The sequence below is a fragment of the Peromyscus leucopus genome, chromosome 6, assembly GCF_004664715.2.
Source record: "Peromyscus leucopus breed LL Stock chromosome 6, UCI_PerLeu_2.1, whole genome shotgun sequence".
Lineage (NCBI taxonomy): Eukaryota > Metazoa > Chordata > Mammalia > Rodentia > Cricetidae > Peromyscus > Peromyscus leucopus.
In genome coordinates, this window is record NC_051068.1 from 113,524,422 (window position 1) to 113,545,052 (window position 20,631).

At 40.2% G+C, this 20,631-nt stretch overlaps 2 protein-coding genes across 3 annotated transcripts in view; both read right to left on the bottom strand.

The window, feature by feature from the left end:
* Window positions 1–5,544: 5,544 nt before the first annotated feature.
* On the bottom strand, window positions 5,545–19,158 carry LOC114681706 (guanylate-binding protein 4-like). Its single transcript, XM_037207146.1, has 10 exons — window positions 18,966–19,158; window positions 18,000–18,127; window positions 15,656–15,765; window positions 15,270–15,466; window positions 13,253–13,498; window positions 11,680–11,960; window positions 9,675–9,887; window positions 7,487–7,589; window positions 7,021–7,214; window positions 5,545–6,193 (listed from the first exon to the last, which is right to left on the bottom strand). Exons 1-10 carry the CDS (start codon window positions 19,150–19,152, stop codon window positions 5,987–5,989), a joined length of 1,866 nt encoding a protein of 621 aa, XP_037063041.1. The 5' UTR covers window positions 19,153–19,158; the 3' UTR covers window positions 5,545–5,986.
* Window positions 19,073–20,631, bottom strand: part of LOC114681711 (guanylate-binding protein 1-like) — a 41,941-nt gene continuing 40,382 nt past the window's right edge. For both annotated transcript variants that reach the window (XM_028855369.2, XM_028855367.2), the window contains exon 13: window positions 19,073–19,158. The gene's annotated coding sequence lies outside the window, so the exon portion shown is untranslated. The remainder of the gene's footprint in view (window positions 19,159–20,631) is intronic.

The following is a 20,631-nucleotide window of genomic DNA, read 5'->3' on the forward strand; positions in this document are numbered from 1 at the left end:
AAGGAAGAGATTCTTTCCTTCCTGGAACTGGTGGCTTATCTTGAAACCTGGATTCTCAATTTTGGTCTTCTGGCTTGCCCTTTCTTTTAAGCAGCCAACGGTCCTCCAACTGAGCCCCTTGACCTTACTAAGCCTGTCATACCTGCCTTCATTTGTTTGTGAGATGAACGCACATTGGCCCTTGCTCTGGCTCTCCTAGATTGTGACCAACACTTTATTTTTTATACTATTGAAAAAATGGTGAATGAACCTATGGTTTGGGAACAAGGGAAAGGTCCTGTTGCTTATCTTTCCAAACAGCTTCATGCAACACTTAGGTGATAGCAACTTTGCATACATGGACTAGCAACAGCCTCCTCACTGGTCCAGGAGTTCTCTAAACTCACTTTTGATCTCTGTGTGTGTCCTCACACCACTCCGGCTCAAGGGTCTCTTTTCACACAAAAGCCTGTCTACTTTTTCCCCTTCTGAGCTTCACCTTTTTCACATCACCTTCCTAGGAAATCCTGATATCTCCCTTGATTCTTGCCCCCCTCTCAACCCTGCCACACTCCTACCCAAGGCTACTACCCTCACCCATTCCTGCCTAGAATCGCTCAAACCCCTTACCCACAAAACTCCAAAATCTACTGTTGCCCCTCTGTCACAGCCTGGGGACACTTGGTTCATGGATGGAAGCTCATCTCTCAGCTCCACTGGCTCCTGCCAAGTGGGCTATGCCTGAGTCTCCTCTGACTAAATTATAAAATCTGCCCCTTTACCACCAGGCGCCACTTTGCAGAAGAAGACAGAGCCATCGCTGGAGATGTCACCGAGCACAGGTCAAAACCCTTACTCTATACACAGCTTCTAAATATGCATCCCACATCCACCACCACCATGCTTCCATTTGGTAAGAGAGGGGATTTCTCACTCCCCAAGGCACACCTATTACCATCAGGCCTCTAATCCTAAAGCTGCAGGAAAAATCGTATCTTCCTAAGCAAGTAGTAGTTACTCTCCACCAGGTCCCAGGCCTCTAATAATAATATGACTCTGGGAAATGCTTTTGCTGACAAGACTGCTGGAGAGGCCAGGCAGAACTTCATCCCCCTTTCTCTATCCTCTTCTTGGCTGCTCTAAGCCTAAATCTTCGCCACATCCCAAAGGCAAGCCCTCCAGACTATGGAATCAGGTATGGGCCTCCCAGGGATAGCTCACTCTACAGGACAGGTGCTATCTCCCTGACACCCAGGTAAAACCCTTCTCAACAGCTATTCACAAGTCCTTTCACACTGGGTCATGACTTCTGTACCACTTCCTCCAGCTTCTCTTTTCCAGCCCAGCCTTTCTGCCCCACTGAGGGCTGTTACCCAAGGATGCTCCACCTGCACTCAAACTCTCCCCACAGAAGGCCTTGTGACCCCCACCTAACTTCAGTCTACACCAATTTTGATGGGAATCTTGAGGGGGCTAGGCAGATGTACTACACACATATGAACCCTAACAAAAAAAAAGCCACACAAATATTTTCTTCCTATGATAGATGCTTTCTCAGGATGGGTAGACACTGTCCCGTGTCCAGGACTTCAGAAGTGATTTGCTCCCACCTCATAAATGACATTTTGCCCATATTTGGACTTCCTAGATCTAAAGATATTTAGTTAGTTTAAGGATACAGTGAGTGGCACATTCCCTACTGTGCCTGGTCTCCAGGAAATGTAGGAAGGACTAATGGACTTATGAAAACTCACTTATCAAAACTGTCAACTGATCATCACTCAACTCCTACTTCTCAAAATAATGTATTACATTCAGGCCATGCTCTGAGCCCCGTCCTTCCTCAGTCCATTTCAGGTAATGTAAGGTTCTGTTCTTTTGGAAAACTTACCTCTTCTGGAATAAGTCCCATTCCGTGAACATGTGCCTTTCCTCATTCTCTTAAGACACCTTCTTTAGCAACATGCAAATCATGCCCTCCCTCAATACTCTATAGATCCTGTTACCCAAACCATTTTCCCAAGAGATGAAGTATTCAAAAGGCTCTCAGTCATAGGCCCTTGGCCCACATGGGATAGGTCCACGTTTGGTCATCCTTACTGTACCAAAAGCAGCTGAGATTCCGTGAGTTGATCCATCCGTCACAACTCAAATGATCTCTGGACCCATGGCCTGATAAGAAATCCTGTGGGTTGATGTGACCACTTAATGCTTAAGCTGTCCTGCCTAGTACCCATCTCTGAGGATGAGCTCTTTCCTCCCACCCTTACCCATACTTTTGAAAATCATGACTTCTCCTGTCTCTTCGGGTTCTTCCAAGGGACAGTCAGTACAACAGAAGCTTCTGGTGGAATTTCCTCAGGTCTCCTGAAGGCTTGAACTCCTGCTTTGGACAAGTATTAGAGACTCCTCTTCTCCCTATTCCAATGTCCCTTCAGAGCTGGAAGTAGCCAGAGGTCTGTTGTCACCCTGATCAACAAACGGCTGGGATGGTAGGTCACAAAGTAGACTCCAAAACTGTCAGTGCTGCTTACCATGTTCTAAGAGGATGTATGGGTCCAAACCAGGCCAGATTCTTACAGGCAAAGAGAAGGGTTGTAACTGGGTAAAGAGAAACCTAAACTAGGCATTCTCAGAATTCTCCAAGGCAGTGGTGCTCAATCTTCCTTATGCTACAACCTTTTAATACAGTTCCTCATGTTGTGGTGACCCCCAAACATAAAATTAGTTTTGTTGCTACTTCATAACTGGAATTTTGCTACTGTTATGAATCTTAATGTAAATATCTGATATGCAGATTGTCTTAGGTTACCCCTGTGAAGGGTGATTTGACCCCCAAAAGGCTTGCGGCCCACAGGTTGAAAACCATGGCTATAAGGCAAATTTCTGTTTGTGAGGAAAGCAACTACTTCCATTCTCCATCCCCAATAGCAACGTCTATCTGGTTCATGATTAACCCGATAAGCAGGTATGAGTTCAAAATCCCCATGCTGACTCCCCAGCAATTCTGACCTCCACCCACCTCCCATGGCTACCTGTCCAGAAAAAACTAACAAGACATTCCTCCCCAAGCTGCTGTTCTTTAATCTCTGAGGAAGCTTGGCAGTTTGCCCTAAAACCTCTTCTTTCTACCCATGGAGTGGTCTAGTTTGGTGGTTTCACTATACCTCGCTTACATTTGCAAACTTGAGTTTGGATTCCCAGAACCCATGTAAAGCAGAGAGATGGTAAGCAGAGACAAAAATCCCTGGAAGTTCAAAGATCAGCTACCTGGTACATGCAACAGCAAAACAACAACCTGTTTAATCAAGGTGAAAGACAGACTGGAACCCATGGTTTTCTTCTAACTTCCAAAAGTTCACCATAGCACACAAGCACCCACCCTGTCATAGGAACACACCCACCACTACCCCCACAAATACACACACACACACAAATACACACACCTCTCCCACATACTTACCCCACATGCACACATGCACCCACACCCACACTCACATGCACAGTTATGATGATGAGTATGACTAACTCTTGAAACCAAGAAACAGCAGGAAAAGAACTGAACACAGATTGCTTTGCTTTTCGATGCCATAGAAATGGATAATTATAATTGTGACAAGCTGGTCCAATGGCAATACAGAGGCAGCCACCTCATTTTGTCTCTAGCAATCAGCAAATGCAAGGCTTTAAGGCAAAGCAAACTCACAAATAAAGGACATGGGATGGAGAAGTTGAGCTGTTCAAAGTTGTGTGTCTGTGTGCAGCAGCATGCTGAAGCTCACAGTCAAGAGAAAGCTTCCAAGGGTGGAAATTACTTGACTTTCATTCTTCTATAACAGTCTTGACCACTATGTCATGGAAAAGATTCTTAACATGTTGAGTTGACTGACACAAAAGAAAATATTGTCTTTTGTGATTTATCATCTTTATAAATTGTGTGGTGGGTGGATTTAAAGATCATTTCAGCAATATCACAGGGTGACACCTATTGTGAAGTAATGTAGGAATTAGAATTTCAATTCCTCATTGAGAGGCCTGGAAGAGAATAAAATGAGAGGCATGGCACATACCTTCTGTCTCCTATAGGCTGACTCAAGCTGTTTCTAGTTACATTAAAGACTTCCATCCTGCCATGAATGCTCTCATTCCATGTGACTGTTTGCATTTTTAATGTTTGTCATTTTAAAATATTTAAATGAATATGAATAGTAAATTCATGAGAAATGTAAAATTCAAGCAAAAGCTAATTTAATGTTAGTGGTCCTCTTCTACCCTGCCTCAGTTATCTTCACTCCTGTGGTAGTCATGAATACTAACTTATTTTGTATTTTACTATGTGTTGATAATGAGATATTAAAATCCTCATTATTTTCTTAACTTAGTGCAGCACTCACAAACTGTGTGTATTACTTTCAGTTATAGTAAATCCTGAAGACTTTCTTATATCAGTACAAACAGTGGTTTCCTTTAACTTGGGTAGATAAAGAATATCCCTTTCCATTTATGTTCATCACCAAGAGCCAACAAAAGAGCATTAAAGTTGTTCCAGAATTTTGACAAGACAATCATCCTGTGACATATCTGTACTGGCTGATTTTGTGTCAACTTGATGCAAGTTAGAGTCATCAGAGGAAGGCGCCTCAGTTGAGGAAATGGCTCCATAAGATCCAGCTGATCAATGTGTGAGGGACCAGCTATGGTGGGTGGTGCCATCCTGTGGCTGGTGGGCCTGGGTTCTATAAGAAAGCAAGCTGGGCAAGCCATGAGAAGCAAAGTCAATAAGCAGCATCTCTTCATGGTTTCTGCATCAGCCCTGCCTCCAGGTCCCTGCTCTGTTTGAGTTGGTGTCCTAACTTCCTTCAGTGATCAACAGTAATATAGAAGTGTAAGTCAATTAACTCCTTTCTTTCCAACTTGCTTTTGGGCCATGGTGTTTCTTTGCGGCAATAGAAGTCCTAACTAAGAACACATCTTTCACTGCAAGTGACGTTTTCACTTGGAGAAATGACCCATGAGAGAAATTCCTGAATATGGATTTTACAGGTCAGAAGTATATGTATATTAAATTTTGATGTATAATTCCAACATGTCCCTTCTTACCACCAAACATGAGAGACTGTCAACTCCATAAAACTCAACAAATATTGTGCCAACGTTCTTTTCTTGCTCATAATACAAGTAAAACGTAAACCTCTTAACTTCATTTTGTAGGATTTTATTTCATCAAAACATACTTTTTCCTCATATTTATGCCTATTAAAATGTGGTTGGCAGTCTCACAAAAAGTTTATGATAAATAATGCACAGGATTGAAATAGGCATTGCAAACATTTACTTTTTTCCTTTTTAATTTTTGATATTATTAATTATATAAATTACATTAGAAATTAATTCATTTATTCATTAGAAATTACATTTCTTCCTTTGCTTTCTTCCCTCCAATCCCTCCCAATACACCCTTCCTTGCTCTCTTTCAAATTCATGGCCTCTTTTTTCATTAATTGTTATTGCATGCATATATGTGTTCCTAAATGTAAGCTGTTCAGTCTGTATAGTGCTATTTGTATGTATATTTTCAGTGTTGACCATTTGATATTGGATAACCCATTGGTGTGCTCTTCTCTGGAGAAGACTATTTCTCTTCCTCTTAGCCTTCTGTAGTTATCTGCAGTTCTTTGCATAAGGTATAGGGCTTTTTCTTGTATACTTTGACAAGTTTATTGTATTTGTTCAGCTCCTGGTTGGGCAGTTATGTTGATGAGAATTTATGGGTGGACCATTTTCCTTGTGCCTTAACTACATCTTTTTCATGAATGATTTATATTTATCAAATGAAATTTTAGTTGATTTTTTGGTGGGGAAGTTGTTGGCCTCTGACATTCTTTGATATGTCTTTAATTTGAAATGGCTGTTGAATGAAACCATGATGACACACACATGAAAAAAAGTGTGTTTAACAGTATTGCTAACACATAAGAGGCCTTCATACTATACTTCACAGGAATCCTCAGCCTATCATATAGGAGTTGAGAAGCTGCATCCCTATATTACACACTATAGGAAGTGCTTCAGTTAATATATTGCCAGCAATATCAAGAATATCCTGAATGGAGCTGTGTTTAATGTCTTCAATCTCTTCTTCTCTTAGCTTTATTTCTCTTTTTAAATCATCACATCTCTCCTCAATTCCATCAAGAATTAGTTCTTTGAGTGCCTATAAAAAGAGAGAGCCCATTTTTAAAAATATGCATTATAATATTTCATAATCAACGTCAGCAGCTGAGCACATATGTACATGATTCCTCCAACTATAAAAAACAGTATTTGACAAGTTTGTCCAATAGCTCACACTCTTGACCTAAAGAGTGAGAGTAGCTATGGCAGATATTTGTTTGCAATTCTCTCCCTGGTATGAAGGGGACCTGGGCCCAGGACAGCCCTGAAAACTATGGAGTAAAGCACAATGCCACTTGGCAGGGCTGCAGCTTTGACTCTCATTCAGGTTCAGTTTCAGCGAGCTGAGCAGACCCCATCTGTGTAACAAATGGTGGGAACTACCTGCTGTCCTGAGAGCTGAGCTGTCATGCTCTGGGTTGAGAAAGACTGCACTTTACTCTAATGGTGTAGAATGCACCAGTCGGATCTGGAAAAGGACACTGCAGGATTCAGATCTTCAGGTTCATATCCTGACTAATCTGATCATTTCAAACTGATATCCTGGATTATTGTGCTAAAAATTCCTAGGAATGGTCGGCTGAGGTATTTTCATTTTGAATGAAACCACACTAACATACACAAGAGCAATCCCTGTGGATATTTTTATTTCTTCACTCCAACACTCTTTAGGTTGCTAATGCTACAGAAAGTGATGTGTTTCTAGAATTAAGGGCTTGACCAGGATCTAGGCAGATCTGAGGTTTTTATGATCACATACATGTCTTTGAGGGTTCTCTTTGGGATCATGATCTCCTTGACAATGTCACACTTTTTCTTCCTGGGGAGCCAGGGTCTAGCAGGTACTTCCATCCCATGTATCCTCACCTTCAGCTTGTGCTCCAGTACCCTCTCCTGCTCTCTCAGAAGGGTCTCCCTTTCCCTCTCCATCTTCTTCTGCAGCTGGGCCATGTTTTCTGAAAAGGTTCTCTTTTGAGCCTCCATCATCTGCTCTTGTTCCTTCTGTTGCTGCCTTGTTAGTTCCAGTTCCTTCTTAGCTGCCTCCTTCTTGGCCTGCTCAGCTGTCCACGAGGGTTTTAGAGAGGGAAGAAAGGACATTCAGAAGTGAGAGCTACCCTCCTGACTTCAGAGACCAAGCTGATTTCCCTATAGAAACTCTCTGTGTCTTCCCATCAGTAGCCACTGATTCCATAAGTGATGGAAATGTCCTGGCAGGCTTGCCAGGTGACACCAGTCCCAATTGTGGTTTTGAGATTGGGAAGAGGATACAGGAGAGATCTCCTTGTTTGTGGGATTTATAGGAATTCTCTGAGAGCTGAGCCCTCCTCTGTACCTGCCGTGGCTTTCTGACCATCAGTGAGGGCTTTATCTGACTGCAAGATGGAGTCTTCAGTAGTGATCAGTGACTTTAAGAAGTTCTGGAACACCTCATTTGCCTGGGTATCAAAAGAGAGAAGATAAGTAGAAAGATGTATTCTTCTGATGAAAGAGTTATCATTCAATGAAATTACTAACCTTACTGCAACATTTGAATTCTGCTTTAGTTTCCATGTGAGTGCTTTAATTGTGTGGTTGTAACAAAGTCTATGATTTCTTTGCTGAGATTAAAAGGCCCTCTGTAACAGCCTCCTGCTATCTCTCCAGCCTCATTTTCTAGGAATATCCCACCCTGGGTAGCAGCCCCAGTCAGAACTGTGTGCAGTTCTCTTGTAGAATATTATTTTCAGATATATTGCATTTGTTTATGCTGTGGAACATTTGTTTTAATGATGCAAAGATGTGTTGCTTTCTTTTATAATGCATTTGTTTAACTCTGTGAAGCTGTGTTACTTTGTCTGTCTAACATCTGATGGTCTAATAAAGAGCTTAATGACCAATAGCAAGACAGGAGAAAGGATAGATGGGGCTGGCAAGCAGAGAGAATAAATAGAAGGAAAACAGGAGAGAGAAGAGGATCAGGAACAGGAGAACAAGGAGAGGAGGATGCTAGAGGCCAGTCACCCAGCCACACAGCCAGCCATGGAGTAAGAGTGAAAGTAAGATATAAAGAAGTAAAAAAAGTAAAAAAAACCCAGAGGCAAAAGGTAGATAGGATAATTTAGTCTTAAAAAGCTCGCTAGAAACAAGCCAAGCTAAGGCCGGGCATTCATAAATAATAATAAGCCTCTGTATTTACCTGGGAGCTGGGTGTCAGGCCCCCCAAAGAGCAAAGAGCCAAAAGAGTAAAGAGTATTAAAAGGAGCCCAATTACACAGTTCCACAAACACATACGAGGCAGGCAGGCTTAGGGAATAGATTAGTAGTCTATCTTATTTGGTTTAGTATATACATCCTCTCTGTCTTGTAATGATGCACTTGCCAGCCTGATTTCTTTACCCAGGTGTACTGTGCACACATATCCCCCTTAAAACAACACACCCTCAGACCCTCCCATTGAATCCCTGCACTGGTCACATATACACTCCTCTCCGAACAACATTCTAAGTATCTCCACCCCTAAATCAATCAAGTCATGACAGGTTCTATTCAAGTATATTGCCAGTGCATCCAATATAATAGATCTGGCCTCAAGCAGTTTTCAGTACATGCACAGTTCTGTCAGGCAAACTTTGTCCTTCAGGTGAAATTTTATGAAGGATGCCTATACTTAGCATCTCATGCCTATGCACAACTGAGCCTTCATGTGATTAAAATCAGATATATTATGTGTGAGAAAAGGCATGAGTATTAGGGAAATTGAATGTATGACTTAATCTATCCTTCAAAGTAGAGAACAACTCAAACTATGATGGTAGTAACTGCCTCTGCCTTCTTTAGATCCATTCAAAGTGGCCCAGGGTGGAATTTGGGTCATTTGAATATCCTTACTTATATGGCCTCTGTTGTTGGCCTCCTCTCTATCTAAATGATTGCTTCACTCTGAATGAAGTTGCCCTGCTTCTTTTGCAAATCTGTGTGAGATTTTCTGTTCAGCATACCCCTCAACTGTACAATAGAAATACTGTTGCAAACCAATTCATTCTGTCATTTGTAATAAACTGATATTCCCATGAGAAAAATAATTCTAAGTTAATTTAGAAAACGAGTACTCAATATGGTAGCATCACCATCACCACCACCACCCACTATCATCTCCACTGCTACCTCCATCTCTCTAAGTTGAATAACTAGTTCCTATTTAGCAAGCATAACTCTATTTGTCCATGTCAGCTAAGATCATAGGCTTCCTGAGAATAAAAGTTCTTTCTCTAATAACATGTATACTCTGATCAAAAAGTAACAGATTATTCAATAAACTAATGTTCTCTTTCATTTGGATTTATGTTATAAGTCTATTCTGAGGAAATGAATATTTGTTAGTTATTTATTATCATACAGTATTTTGTGGGTATAAAGACTAGAATGGCCGAGATACAAGATACTCTAATTTTTCTCCAGAGAAGGTTCTTCGATTCCAGGAGTAGCACGTACCCCTGTAGCTGTGCTCTAGCTGTCTGACCATACCTGCCCTCATTCCTCACCTTCACTCCCTTCCTGGGCACTTGCTTGTAACCCTGCTTAACCTTCTTCCTGGCTTCTAAGTAGAGGCTGTGCCCACCAGGAACAGAGAAAGCTCCATGTGAGATGCTCTCCCTCAGGGGCTCTGAAAGCTTCTCCAGCTCAGTCTGGCAGTAACTGAGAGATGATGCTTCATTCCGTTGCATGAAATCTTCCTTCCTTTCCTCTATGGCAGCCTGCCAGATGAATCAGGAAAATAAAACAAAGAAGCTATTAGAAGGAAGGTGCCACTGTAATATTGCTGGATGAAGCAATGTGATGACCCCACAATGGACTGGGACAGGAGGAGGATTAGGAGACTTGCTTTAGCCCTGGCCTGGTAAACTCTGAATGACATCTAGAAACCTTCCTAATTTCCTTGGCCTCAAGCTCAAAAGCTATGAAAGTGAGGTGAGTGAGCATGTAATCTCTGTTCTTCTTTGTGGGCTGAGATGAAGAGTATCCATGCATCAATAATGAATGTAAAGTTTAACTGGGAGGGGACACAGCTTCCTTGGAGAATGTGCTTTGGTGTGGGTGAAAATTTCTGCACAGAAATTCACCTGTCAGTTCTGAATAGGTTTGTGATGGACAGAGAATTTAGTGCATCAAAAATTCCTTTAGCAAGAGTGATGGCTAAGAAGTTAAAAGAACTCAAGTTTTAATATTTATACTTTTAAGTTACAATCATGCTGCTTTTCTCACTATGGATGATGTTTGTCCCTTTTAGAATGGTCATTGACAGGGTAAAAGAAAAATGTTATGACAGTGTCTCTGGTCATCAGAATGATGTTGCTGCCACAAGGACACTTGGCATCTACATCCTTCATCATCTCAGAATAAGATGGACATTAATCCTGTGACCACATCAGTACACAGCACAGGACAACTTCAACAACTGGAGTTTAACTGACCAAGGGGGGCAGTCATAACCAAAAGAGCTTCAGTGTGTCAACTCTCTGAAGTATACACGAACTCATTAATTTATAGAGACACTTTTTTAACAGTTGGTCAGCTCTGATTGACAGATATCACATATTGTCTGGAAAACTGCTAAGGAAGAAAACATTTGACATTTTTTTTGTTTGTTTGTTTTTGGTTTTTGGTTTTTGAAGACAGGGTTTCTTTGTGTAGTTTTGGTGCCTGTCCTGGATCTCACTCTGTAGACCAGGCTGACCTTGAACTCACAGAGATCGGCCTCCCAAGTGCTGGGATTAAAGGCATGTGCCACCAACGCCCAGCTATTGTCATGCTTTTAATATTTAAACTTTGTCAAGGGTGAAAAAAAAAAGAAGTGATATTTACTTCACCATAGGAACCTGCCAAAATCACTTTCTGCAGTTGATTATAGACAAGGAAAACCAGAGATGAGAAATGAGGAAAGGACAGAATGCCCCCTTAACACACTGAAGACAGAAGGGATTCTCAGAGCCTTTAGACAAGAGCTAAGTCTCCTTGACACCTTGATTTAAAAATGGGATGCACTGAGCAGAGACCCATATATCCAATGTTGCACCTGACTTGAGGAACTGTGACTTATAAATATATATATTTAAAGACACTAAGCACATACCAACCTATTCTATAGCAATAAAAATGAAGTTGGGCTAGAGAAATGGCTCAGCAGTCAAGAGCAATGACTGTTTTTCTGAAGGAAGTTTCAATTCCTAGCATCCACAGGAGAGCTCACAACCATCTGTAATTCCAGATACAGGAGATCCAATGTACCATCTCAGCCTTCCTTCATGGGCACTGCATACCATTAATATGCGGGTGTACAATAGGCAAAACACCTGTACACATATTTTTCTGAAGAACTATTAAAAATTAAAAACAGCTAATAGAGAAGAGGATATTATTGTGGTGAAGAACTCTGTTACCCATAAGAACCCTGGCTCCTTCATGATAGGACAGAGACAACATGGAATCAAAATGTAGAGGCTTATGGCAGAAGGACAGGCATGAGAAACAAAGGCTAAGGCATATCACCACAAGCTTCTTCTGGAACTCCCACTGGTTATCTGAGAAGGAGTGCTCCATGAAGACAGCAATGGCTTCCTTCTCACAGGCTGTGTGCACATCCAGCAGCTCCTGGAGTGTGTCTGTGGGGAGCCTCACTCGCTGGGCCATCTGCTCACTGTAGTGGTCAACTGCCCTCTGTACAGCTATGGAGTTCTCACGCTCTGCCAGTGTTTTTACTGCATTCTCCAAGCAAGGAATTGTCCCACTGTTGATGGCATCCACATAGGTCTCCACGAGAGTCCCTAATCCTAAAGAAATATGATATATAGATTATGCTAGAAATTTTTCACTCTCTATTTTACACGATGTGATGGCCAACATCTTCAAAAGCCCCATCATACTGAATATAAAGTTCTCTTTTCTTCCTTTATTTTACTCCTTGTCCCTATCTTCATCCTGCTTCTCTGAATCCATTTTCATGTAAAAATCTCAACTGTGTTTCTTATTTAGTTAGGTTTGTTGTTCTTCACCACACTGTAAAATTAAATTAATGATTAAAGCAGTATATTCAAAGGATTTCTAGAACATTTTCCCATCAAAAGAAATGAAGTATCCTGTTACATAGAAAAAAATCTTTTTTTTTTGTGAGCCCCTTTCCAGATGAAAATGTTGAGCCTTTGTCCAAAAAAGTCAAGAGTTTCAAGGCAATGAGACAGATGTTAATGAAGCTTGGACCCATCTTAGCATGAGCTACTGCAGAGGTCCCATGGCCACAAAGTCAGTTCTGTAAAGAAGATTAAGTTCAAATTTGTTTCTCACTCATTCACTAACCGTGTACAGCACTCTTAGCCTTCTGTTTCTTTTTCTGACTCATGTAAGCCAACTAAAATCTTTTGTTGGTTGGCTGATAGACGGTGATGCTGGGGGTTGAACTTATAGTCCTATATGAAGGCTAGGTGAGCTTCTACTGAGCTATAGCCACAGCTCTGCTTTATATTTATTAATTTATCTATTTTTAATTAATATGTTTTGTGATTCTGAACCTTAAACCTTTGGCATGCTTGCTGTATGCCTTATTTGCATGCTGGTCAAGTGCCCTCCCATTGAACTATGCCTATATCCCTGTTTAATATCTACTTTTCATTTAAATAATTGACCTGCTAGCTATTTTTTCCCGGTTCTGATGCCCATTGTAAGTACTTGCTAGACTATTGAGCTCAGCTCTGCCTTCTTTCGTCTATTATCTGGAGACAATTTGCTAAGTTGCCTTGGTTGACATCAAGTTAGGGATCTCCTTCTTCAGCATCCTATATAACTGGGATTGCAGCTGTGTACCAAAACATCCAGCATAAAACTTGTTTTTTTTTAAATGTCTTTATTGAGAAACTATCATCTTATATGACATCACCACACAGATTTCTCTCTTTCCTAAATAGAGAAACGTTAATAAAGAAACGGGAATTTCCATGTATGAAACAAATTTCTTCATTCCCATGTTTCTATAATACAGCAAATAAAAGTACTGATAATCCTACCAAAGAATCCAGACTTCACCCTGTCCTGACCCACAGAAAACATAAACCTTTCAAAAGTGACTCACGAGTCCCAGTGACCAGGATTCCCTCTTTGAGTTTCTTGGTACTTGCATGGGTGAAGATATGAGAACAGAAAGTCTTCGATTGCTTCTGGAATTTAGGATTCAGTTGGCTTTCTGGTATATTCTCAATCTTGGCTAAGAGCTGTGGGTCACTCACTGGCCAGTCAAAGACAAAACATTTCCTCCTGGGAAAGAATTGTCTGATGCATTCCCTGGGCCAGTTGGATGTCTGGATTTGGGGACCATGCCCTGAGGAAGAGGAAAAACAGAGAGGTCCATGGATATATCTGATGGGTTTTTTTTTTTTTTTAAGTCATGCTTTTACTTCCAGGTTTTTTGCTTGTTTGGTTTTGTTTTTTTATACAAGGATTTAAATATCCCAGTGTAGGCTAGCCTAGGATTTGCTATATAGCCAAAGATGATCATGAACCCTTGATTTTTCTGCCTTCACCTGGTGAATGTGAGACCATAGTAGTATACTAGCACACCTAGATTAGGAGGTACTAGACATCAAACCTAGGGCTCCACACCTTAGACAAGCACTTTATCAACTGAGCTATATCCCTCAGGGAGTGATTTACATTATTTTTATTTTATTGATTAATTTATTGAAATAAATTTGTTTTCATACAGTATATTCTGCTTATAGTTTCTCCTCCCACAGCTGCTTCTAGACTCTGCCTTTTCCCACCCACACAAATCCATTCCCTTCCTTTCACCCCTCATTAGGAAACAGACATTTAGTAATAGTAATAATAAGATAAAATAAAAAATAAACTAGAGCTGGGTGGTGGTGGCACACACCTTTAATCCCAGCACTCAGAAGGAAGAGGCAGGCAGATCTCTGTGAGTTCGAGACCAGCCTGGTCTATGGAATGAGTTTTAGGACAGCCAGAACTACACAAAGAGAAACTCTGTCCCAAGCCCCACTCTTCCCCCCCAAAAAAAACCCCTAGAATAGGACAAGCTAAACAAGCAAATAGGAAAAAAAAAGTATTCTGAGAAAAAGCACAACAAACACATACAGACACCAAGACACACACACACACACACACACACACACACACACACACACTCACCTTTGCACATAGAAAACCAACACACACACACACAAAAAAAAAAAAAAAAAAAAACTGGGAACCATAATATATAAGCAAATGATCTGTAGGGTTAAAAAAAATGCCCAGACAAAGCATAGTGAGACCAAAGGGGAAAAAAAGCCCTTCAAAAATACTAATGAATTCATTTTGTGTACTCCTGGACATGACTATTTTTATTTTTGAAGGTATCATATACAAGACTATAAGATAATATTCACACATTACTTCCCTCTCACCCCCTCCCACCAGCTCCTTTCTCCTTCTAGATTAACGCCTCCCCCACTCATGTCACATTTTTCCTTTCTTTCTTTTTTCCTTTAGGCCCCATGCATGCTACTGTGTGTGTGATTTCAATGGCCATATCACCATCAAGGTAACAGCAGCCCAATACATTCCTCCCCATTGTTTAAGGAGATAGTTTTCTTCATGTTTTTTTTTTTAAATAAATAATTTTATGGACAATATACCAGTACCAGTTTTAGAAAGTTGTATTTATACTTTGACAAAATTAGACTTAATATGTGAAATAGACTGTTCCAATAGGGAGCTTTTTACTGAGATTTTGTGTCTAACAAATAAACATTTAATTGCTTTCAGCAAATAAAAGCAGAGGCCAACGTAGCAAATAGAAGTGCTCAGTCTTCAAAACTTTCCCTTTTTTTTTTTTTCTCATTTGAGTCTAAGGTACATCTTGGGTAAAGTACAACTTGACTTTAAGTATCCTTGTTTGGTATTGGGCTCAGCCCTTCTCGGGTGAGTTTGAATTCCTGGCCTTAAGCATTTCCACCCAACTTCCAGGTCCCACTTCTATGGACTTCAGTCTAGCTTCAAAAGCCAATGTTACTCCAGACATGATGGGCAGTACTCAGTGGATCCCATCCCTTACTAAGATACCCTATATCCGGTTCAAGCTCTGATACCTGGAATCAGTTTCAAAGCATTCTCCAGGTATTCATCTTCCGTGATGCAGTGACCATCTAACTTCAGCTCCAGGGTGAAGTCCCGTACAGTCCAGATAAAGTCTGGAAAAAAACTCACAAACTCTCTAACATCTTCTATTGCATCAGATCTTTGGGAGGACTTTGCTCTAATGAGCTCTGTGAGTTTTGTCACATAACCAGGACTCAATTAAGGAAAAGGAACTCAAAATCACAATCCCCACAATCCCTTTCTTTAAAAAGTAGGTATAAACATTTTGTTTTATTTTCTATTCCATCTGATCGACCACTAGCAACTCAGCCATACCTGAGTCTCATTACCAAAAGCTCTTCAATAGAAACTAAAACCTTGACTCTTTGAAGGATACTGCAGCTTCTCCAGGGCATCGTTGTTGATGGTGCTCATGCTATTGTAGACAAAAGTGCTGCTCAGAAGAACAGCCAGTGCAAAGATCCAGGCATCATTCCTAGGGTCACCCTAGAAGGCACACCGGCAATGGTCTTTGGGGCCAATTCTTTTCTTAGCTCTCATTTAAAGCTCATCCAATCTTTGTTCTCTTGAGCTTTCAACTACTGTTTCAACTACTCTATTAGTTCTGCAGAGGAACGAGCTCTAAGGACAGGAGCACACATTTCTGCTTCAACTATTGCTTTGGAAATTTTTGTGATCACATTTTCTTGATAATAGAACTTAAGTGATATTTTCTTTACAGTGTTTTCTTTTTCCTTCTTTTTTAAGCAATGAGATGGAATAACATAGTGCTATAGAAAAACCCAACATGGTATCTGAAGTAAAATTAGATGTTCAGTAGTAGGTACTAGCGCTTATTCTTTCAGAATACATTTGAGCCTTGTACCATACCCTTTACACAACTGAGGACTTGACTTATACCCAATTAAAACCAACATGCAGCTATCTATGACAAATAGATGTTTCATACTGTCTGTATACTTCATGGACAAATCATTGAAAGTAATGCCAATAGTAAATTTATAAGATGAATTCAACAAACTTGAGCTTTCCTATTAATTATAGATAAGAGGATTGCAAGACCTTCATAGATAAAATTGAATATGTCTTATGGAAAAGCATTAATTTAGACAGTTGGAAAAATAGTACTTGCTAAGATGTTCTGGGAGCCTACTGCTATGTGTTAAGGACTTGGTGAAATGAGGACATGATGGACTGATGCTAACATGAAGGTAGAAGCCAGCAGAAGCACCATCAAAGATACGGTACTGTAGAAATCCTTCCAATCAGCATAAAGTTACTTTGTTTGCTACTGGAGGGGGTAAAAGGTTGGACTGAATTCTGAGACAAGATGACAAAGGACCTTAAAAGTCGGGCAATTTTTCTTATATAAATTATACTACTGTCTAAATTATAGCATAATCCAGAAATTATATTTTCTCTGAATGGTTTATGAAGTTTAGTCCTGAGTCCTTAAGTAAATGTAAAACTAAAATTGACTGGTAGGGGATTCTCCATGAACTTTTTGGTGAAAGAGTCCATATAACAAAATTTAAAAGTAACTAGTTAGGAAAAATCAATAGTATGAACTGTGCTAAAGAATAAAATCCTTAAATACTGGGAATATAACTTTGTTTGGTATATGGTTCTAAAGGAAAATAGACTCTCTCACTCCACTTTGGAAAGATATAAAGACTTACAGAAAAATGTCTTCTTTACAAGTCAGTTTCAAAGTAAAAAGAAAAAAGAAAGACAAGAAATATCATTTGCCTAATCTATTTTATAATATAAAAATATCTGAAAATTCATCTAAAAATGTTTGGCTTTATAGAAACCCTGGGAGTGGGGTTTCACAGCCTTGCTGAATGTTCTGTGTCTAGAAGATAAATATCCATAGTAAATGCCATCAACACTAAATGCTAACTTCCAAATGCACTCTTCGCCTAATACCTCAGAAGGTAGCTCTCAAGTCTTTCCTTAACTTGTGAGATAGATCATTGCCTCTCTGCTTCCCTCTTAGGTCAGCTTTACACCTCCCAGCTTGTGATGAAGCCCATAACATGCTGAGTGGCAAAGTTCTAGGGAGAACTAACATGCAAGTGAGTGGTGATGAATAACACCTTGAGGTGTTAGCCTGGTGATGAGAAATGTCTCCATGGCAGACTTCCAGTTATGAATTGTTGTTCCAGTTCAAGGCAGAGGAATCATTTTTGAAACACAGCTTCCATGGAATAGAGTAAGTTTGGGGAATGTGCCCATTTCCCTCTACCTTACTCCTTCCTCTCTATATTCCACAGGGTTTCATCAAGGGGCTTATGCCAATAAAGCACCCCACGTCTGCTCTCATGGGAGCCTACCTTGTTTAAATACTGATGCATCAATAGCAGCAGATTAAGGTCATTGGATACACATGGTTATGAGACCTGCATCAGGGCAGAACCTTTCCTCTTCTCACCAGTGTCTCCAGAGCTAATTCCAAAGGACTGAGCCACTAAAAGACGATTGGTTCAATGCAGTCTAATTATTCACTTCTTTGAAAAGAAATAAATGCTTTATCTAACACTATGCAATATTTGGTGTCTGTTTTTCCTGAGAAATGTGGCTAAAAGCATCAAGTTCAAGACATCTTCTATGGTTTTGTTTCTAGACAGAATACATTCCATATGTTGAATTACAGGAGATTATTAAAACACAAGGAGAAATCAAGAGTAACTTCATCTGTCACTCTCTTTCTGACTCACCTTTTCTACATCCCCAAGACCCTCAGTGTCTAGAAGGATGAGGGTGTGGTTTGGTTTGGTGGGGTGGGGCACACACCACATCCAGATGCCCTTGGTTTGAGACTGTACTGTGGAGCCCAGAGGGAAGCCTGAAGGGAAGAGCAGATAGATCAGGCAGCTAAGGAACTGTTTCATTTCAACATGGCAGAGCACCCCTGAAAATAAAATGGTGGTGTCTCCATGTCTCCACTTCATCATAAGCATCTGACTTCATTTACCATCTATTTCAAGAGGCAAGAAGAAATTAGCTATGTGGACAATGCTAAGTAAGGGTCCAAGATGGAAATGAGAGAGCGTCTTCTGAGCTAAGTTAAGTGAAGGCTGCTGATGACAAGAACGAATCTGAACAAACAGGCTTTAAAGCCTGAGTGGAGACAGGGAGATTAATTCAACATCATCTCCAGTTATACAATGAGTTCAAGGCTAGCCTGGGATACCTGAAACTAGACTCAAAAAAGAAATGTACATGTAAATAAATGTTTAAATTAAATTTTTAAATAAAATAGAAGACTTGAAACATACAGAGATTGTACATTACTTTAAAAAATCGGTAAATGAGGTATGGTGTACTCATGATGGAATGTGGAGCCCAGAAGAATTATTACACATTAAATAACAAAGTCACCTTACTGGAATGGATACATTCCACTCAGAAAACAAAAAATTTTTTTAAAAAGAGTAGACATAACTACAACTGTTGAGTAAGTGAAGGTTAAAACAAATTAATTGGATCCTGAGGAGCAGTGTAAGTTATTTCATCAACAAAATTTAAACAAGAAAAGGAATTGATGCCTGTAATTAACTCAAGGTCAAGATTTACTTTTCTTCTTTGGGTAGACTGGCTTTCCCATATGTAGCTCTATCACAAATAAGAACCTAAGCTATAAGGAGTTCAAGCAATTGGCCTCTGTCCATGACAACACTCACCATGGTTCTGTCCAGCCAGGCAGTTCATCAGATACGATTTTCCTGTGCGGTACATTCCCACAATGCTCACCACCACCACAGGCTGAGAAATACTGTTAAGAATCTGGATGGCACCTGGATTCACCGACAGCTGCTTGTTCTTATTTTCCACCAAGCACATGGGGGCCTTCATCGTTTCTGATGCCATGAAAACCTGTCAAACAAAAAGGCTGTCAGTACAATACTGCATCCTGAAGGCATTTCAAATGGTGGTTATTCAAGGCATGGTCATCAGAGCTTACTGCTTGTGAAGCTGGACTAGTTTCCTGGGCCTCTATCAAATCATAATAGCACAAACTGCACATTAAAAACATGACAGTATTTTCTTGTCTCATACTTGGGTCAAACACCTGAATGTTTGGTAAGTGGGTAGGGCTGTGTGCTCCATGGGGATTTCGGGGGTGAATGCTTGTCTCTGAGTGCCAGCCGACTCAGGCTTCTTATGGCATTTGTCATTTCATTGATATTTCATATTCTCTTTCTTTGACTTCTGTCTTTTTCAAATTTCCCTCTGCCTCTCTCTTTAATGTATATTATTAGTCAATTAGACAAGGTGCCCACCAGAAAGAAAACCAACATGGTTAAGACCTATAACTTAATTATGCCATCTTAAAAAACAAATCAGAAGGTGACATTCAGGGGAACCTGGTTCTGGTGGCTAGGACATGGACACATATTTGAAAAACTGAAAGGTAATCCTTCTTTTTTTTCTTGAGGAGTAGCCTGTGTTGGAATGGATAATCCTATGACCTTGTTTTAGACTTGCTGAATTGAAGTAGCAGAATTTCTGTAGAATGCCTTCTGGACCTGTGAGATTCACATTTGCCTCAAATGCAAAGTGTATCCATTGCATTCTAACATCTGTAAAATTCCATAACTAATGTGGCATTAGCTCCATTTCTAAACATAAACATGAATGTACAAATTCTAAATATAAATCTATCTAAACCATCATCTAGAGTGCTGTTGATTCAATATTTTGAGAGCCCCCATGAGTCTTCTATGTACACACTAGGGTTCTGTACAATAACAGAAAATGGTGCACTACTGATTCTTCATTAATATCCATCCCACCTTCACTTCTGTCCTTGCAGAAGTACTGAGAGGACCCATGTATCACATGCCCAACTTGCAACAACAATTTCTCCATCCACACACTTGACTTTCTTTGCATAGTCCCTTTCCCAAGAGGAATTTCCTAACTGTGGCATCCTTTGGAATCTGCATGGACAGGTCAAAAGTCTCCTACTGGTTCCTATTGAATTTCTTCCCTAACACATTTTCTCTAAGCAACAAAGAGAAACCAGACTTCCCCTTCAAATCACACGGGCTACAATTCATCTTTACAAGCATGTCTTTTCCTGCACAAATGTTAATTAATTTAGCCAAGTTTTCTACTACTGCATAAAAAGATTCTTTTGCCAACTTCTAGTCACATACTCCTCACTTTCTCCTGTGCCTTAACAAAAGTCTCTTTTACATTGATTTTCCCATCACTATATTATTAATGATAATATCATTCCTTGGAATGGCAGGTGCTTTCTGTGACATTCTCCTCACTTCATTCTGAGCCCTCACCAGAAAATTAAGTGCCCACATTTTCACCAACATTCCTTTTAAATCAATC

What these genes read in the sequence shown, in the direction of transcription:
- LOC114681706 (XM_037207146.1), bottom strand. Translation starts at nt 19,152, where the DNA reads ATGGCATCAGAAACGATGAAGGCCCCCATGTGCTTGGTGGAAAATAAG. An exon ending in TGCTTTGAAACTGATTCCAG is followed by an intron (nt 13,499 to 15,269) that starts GTATCAGAGCTT and finishes CCTCTTCCTCAG; the next exon opens with GGCATGGTCCCCAAATCCAG. An exon ending in TGGTCAGAAAGCCACGGCAG is followed by an intron (nt 7,215 to 7,486) that starts GTACAGAGGAGG and finishes CCTCGTGGACAG; the next exon opens with CTGAGCAGGCCAAGAAGGAG.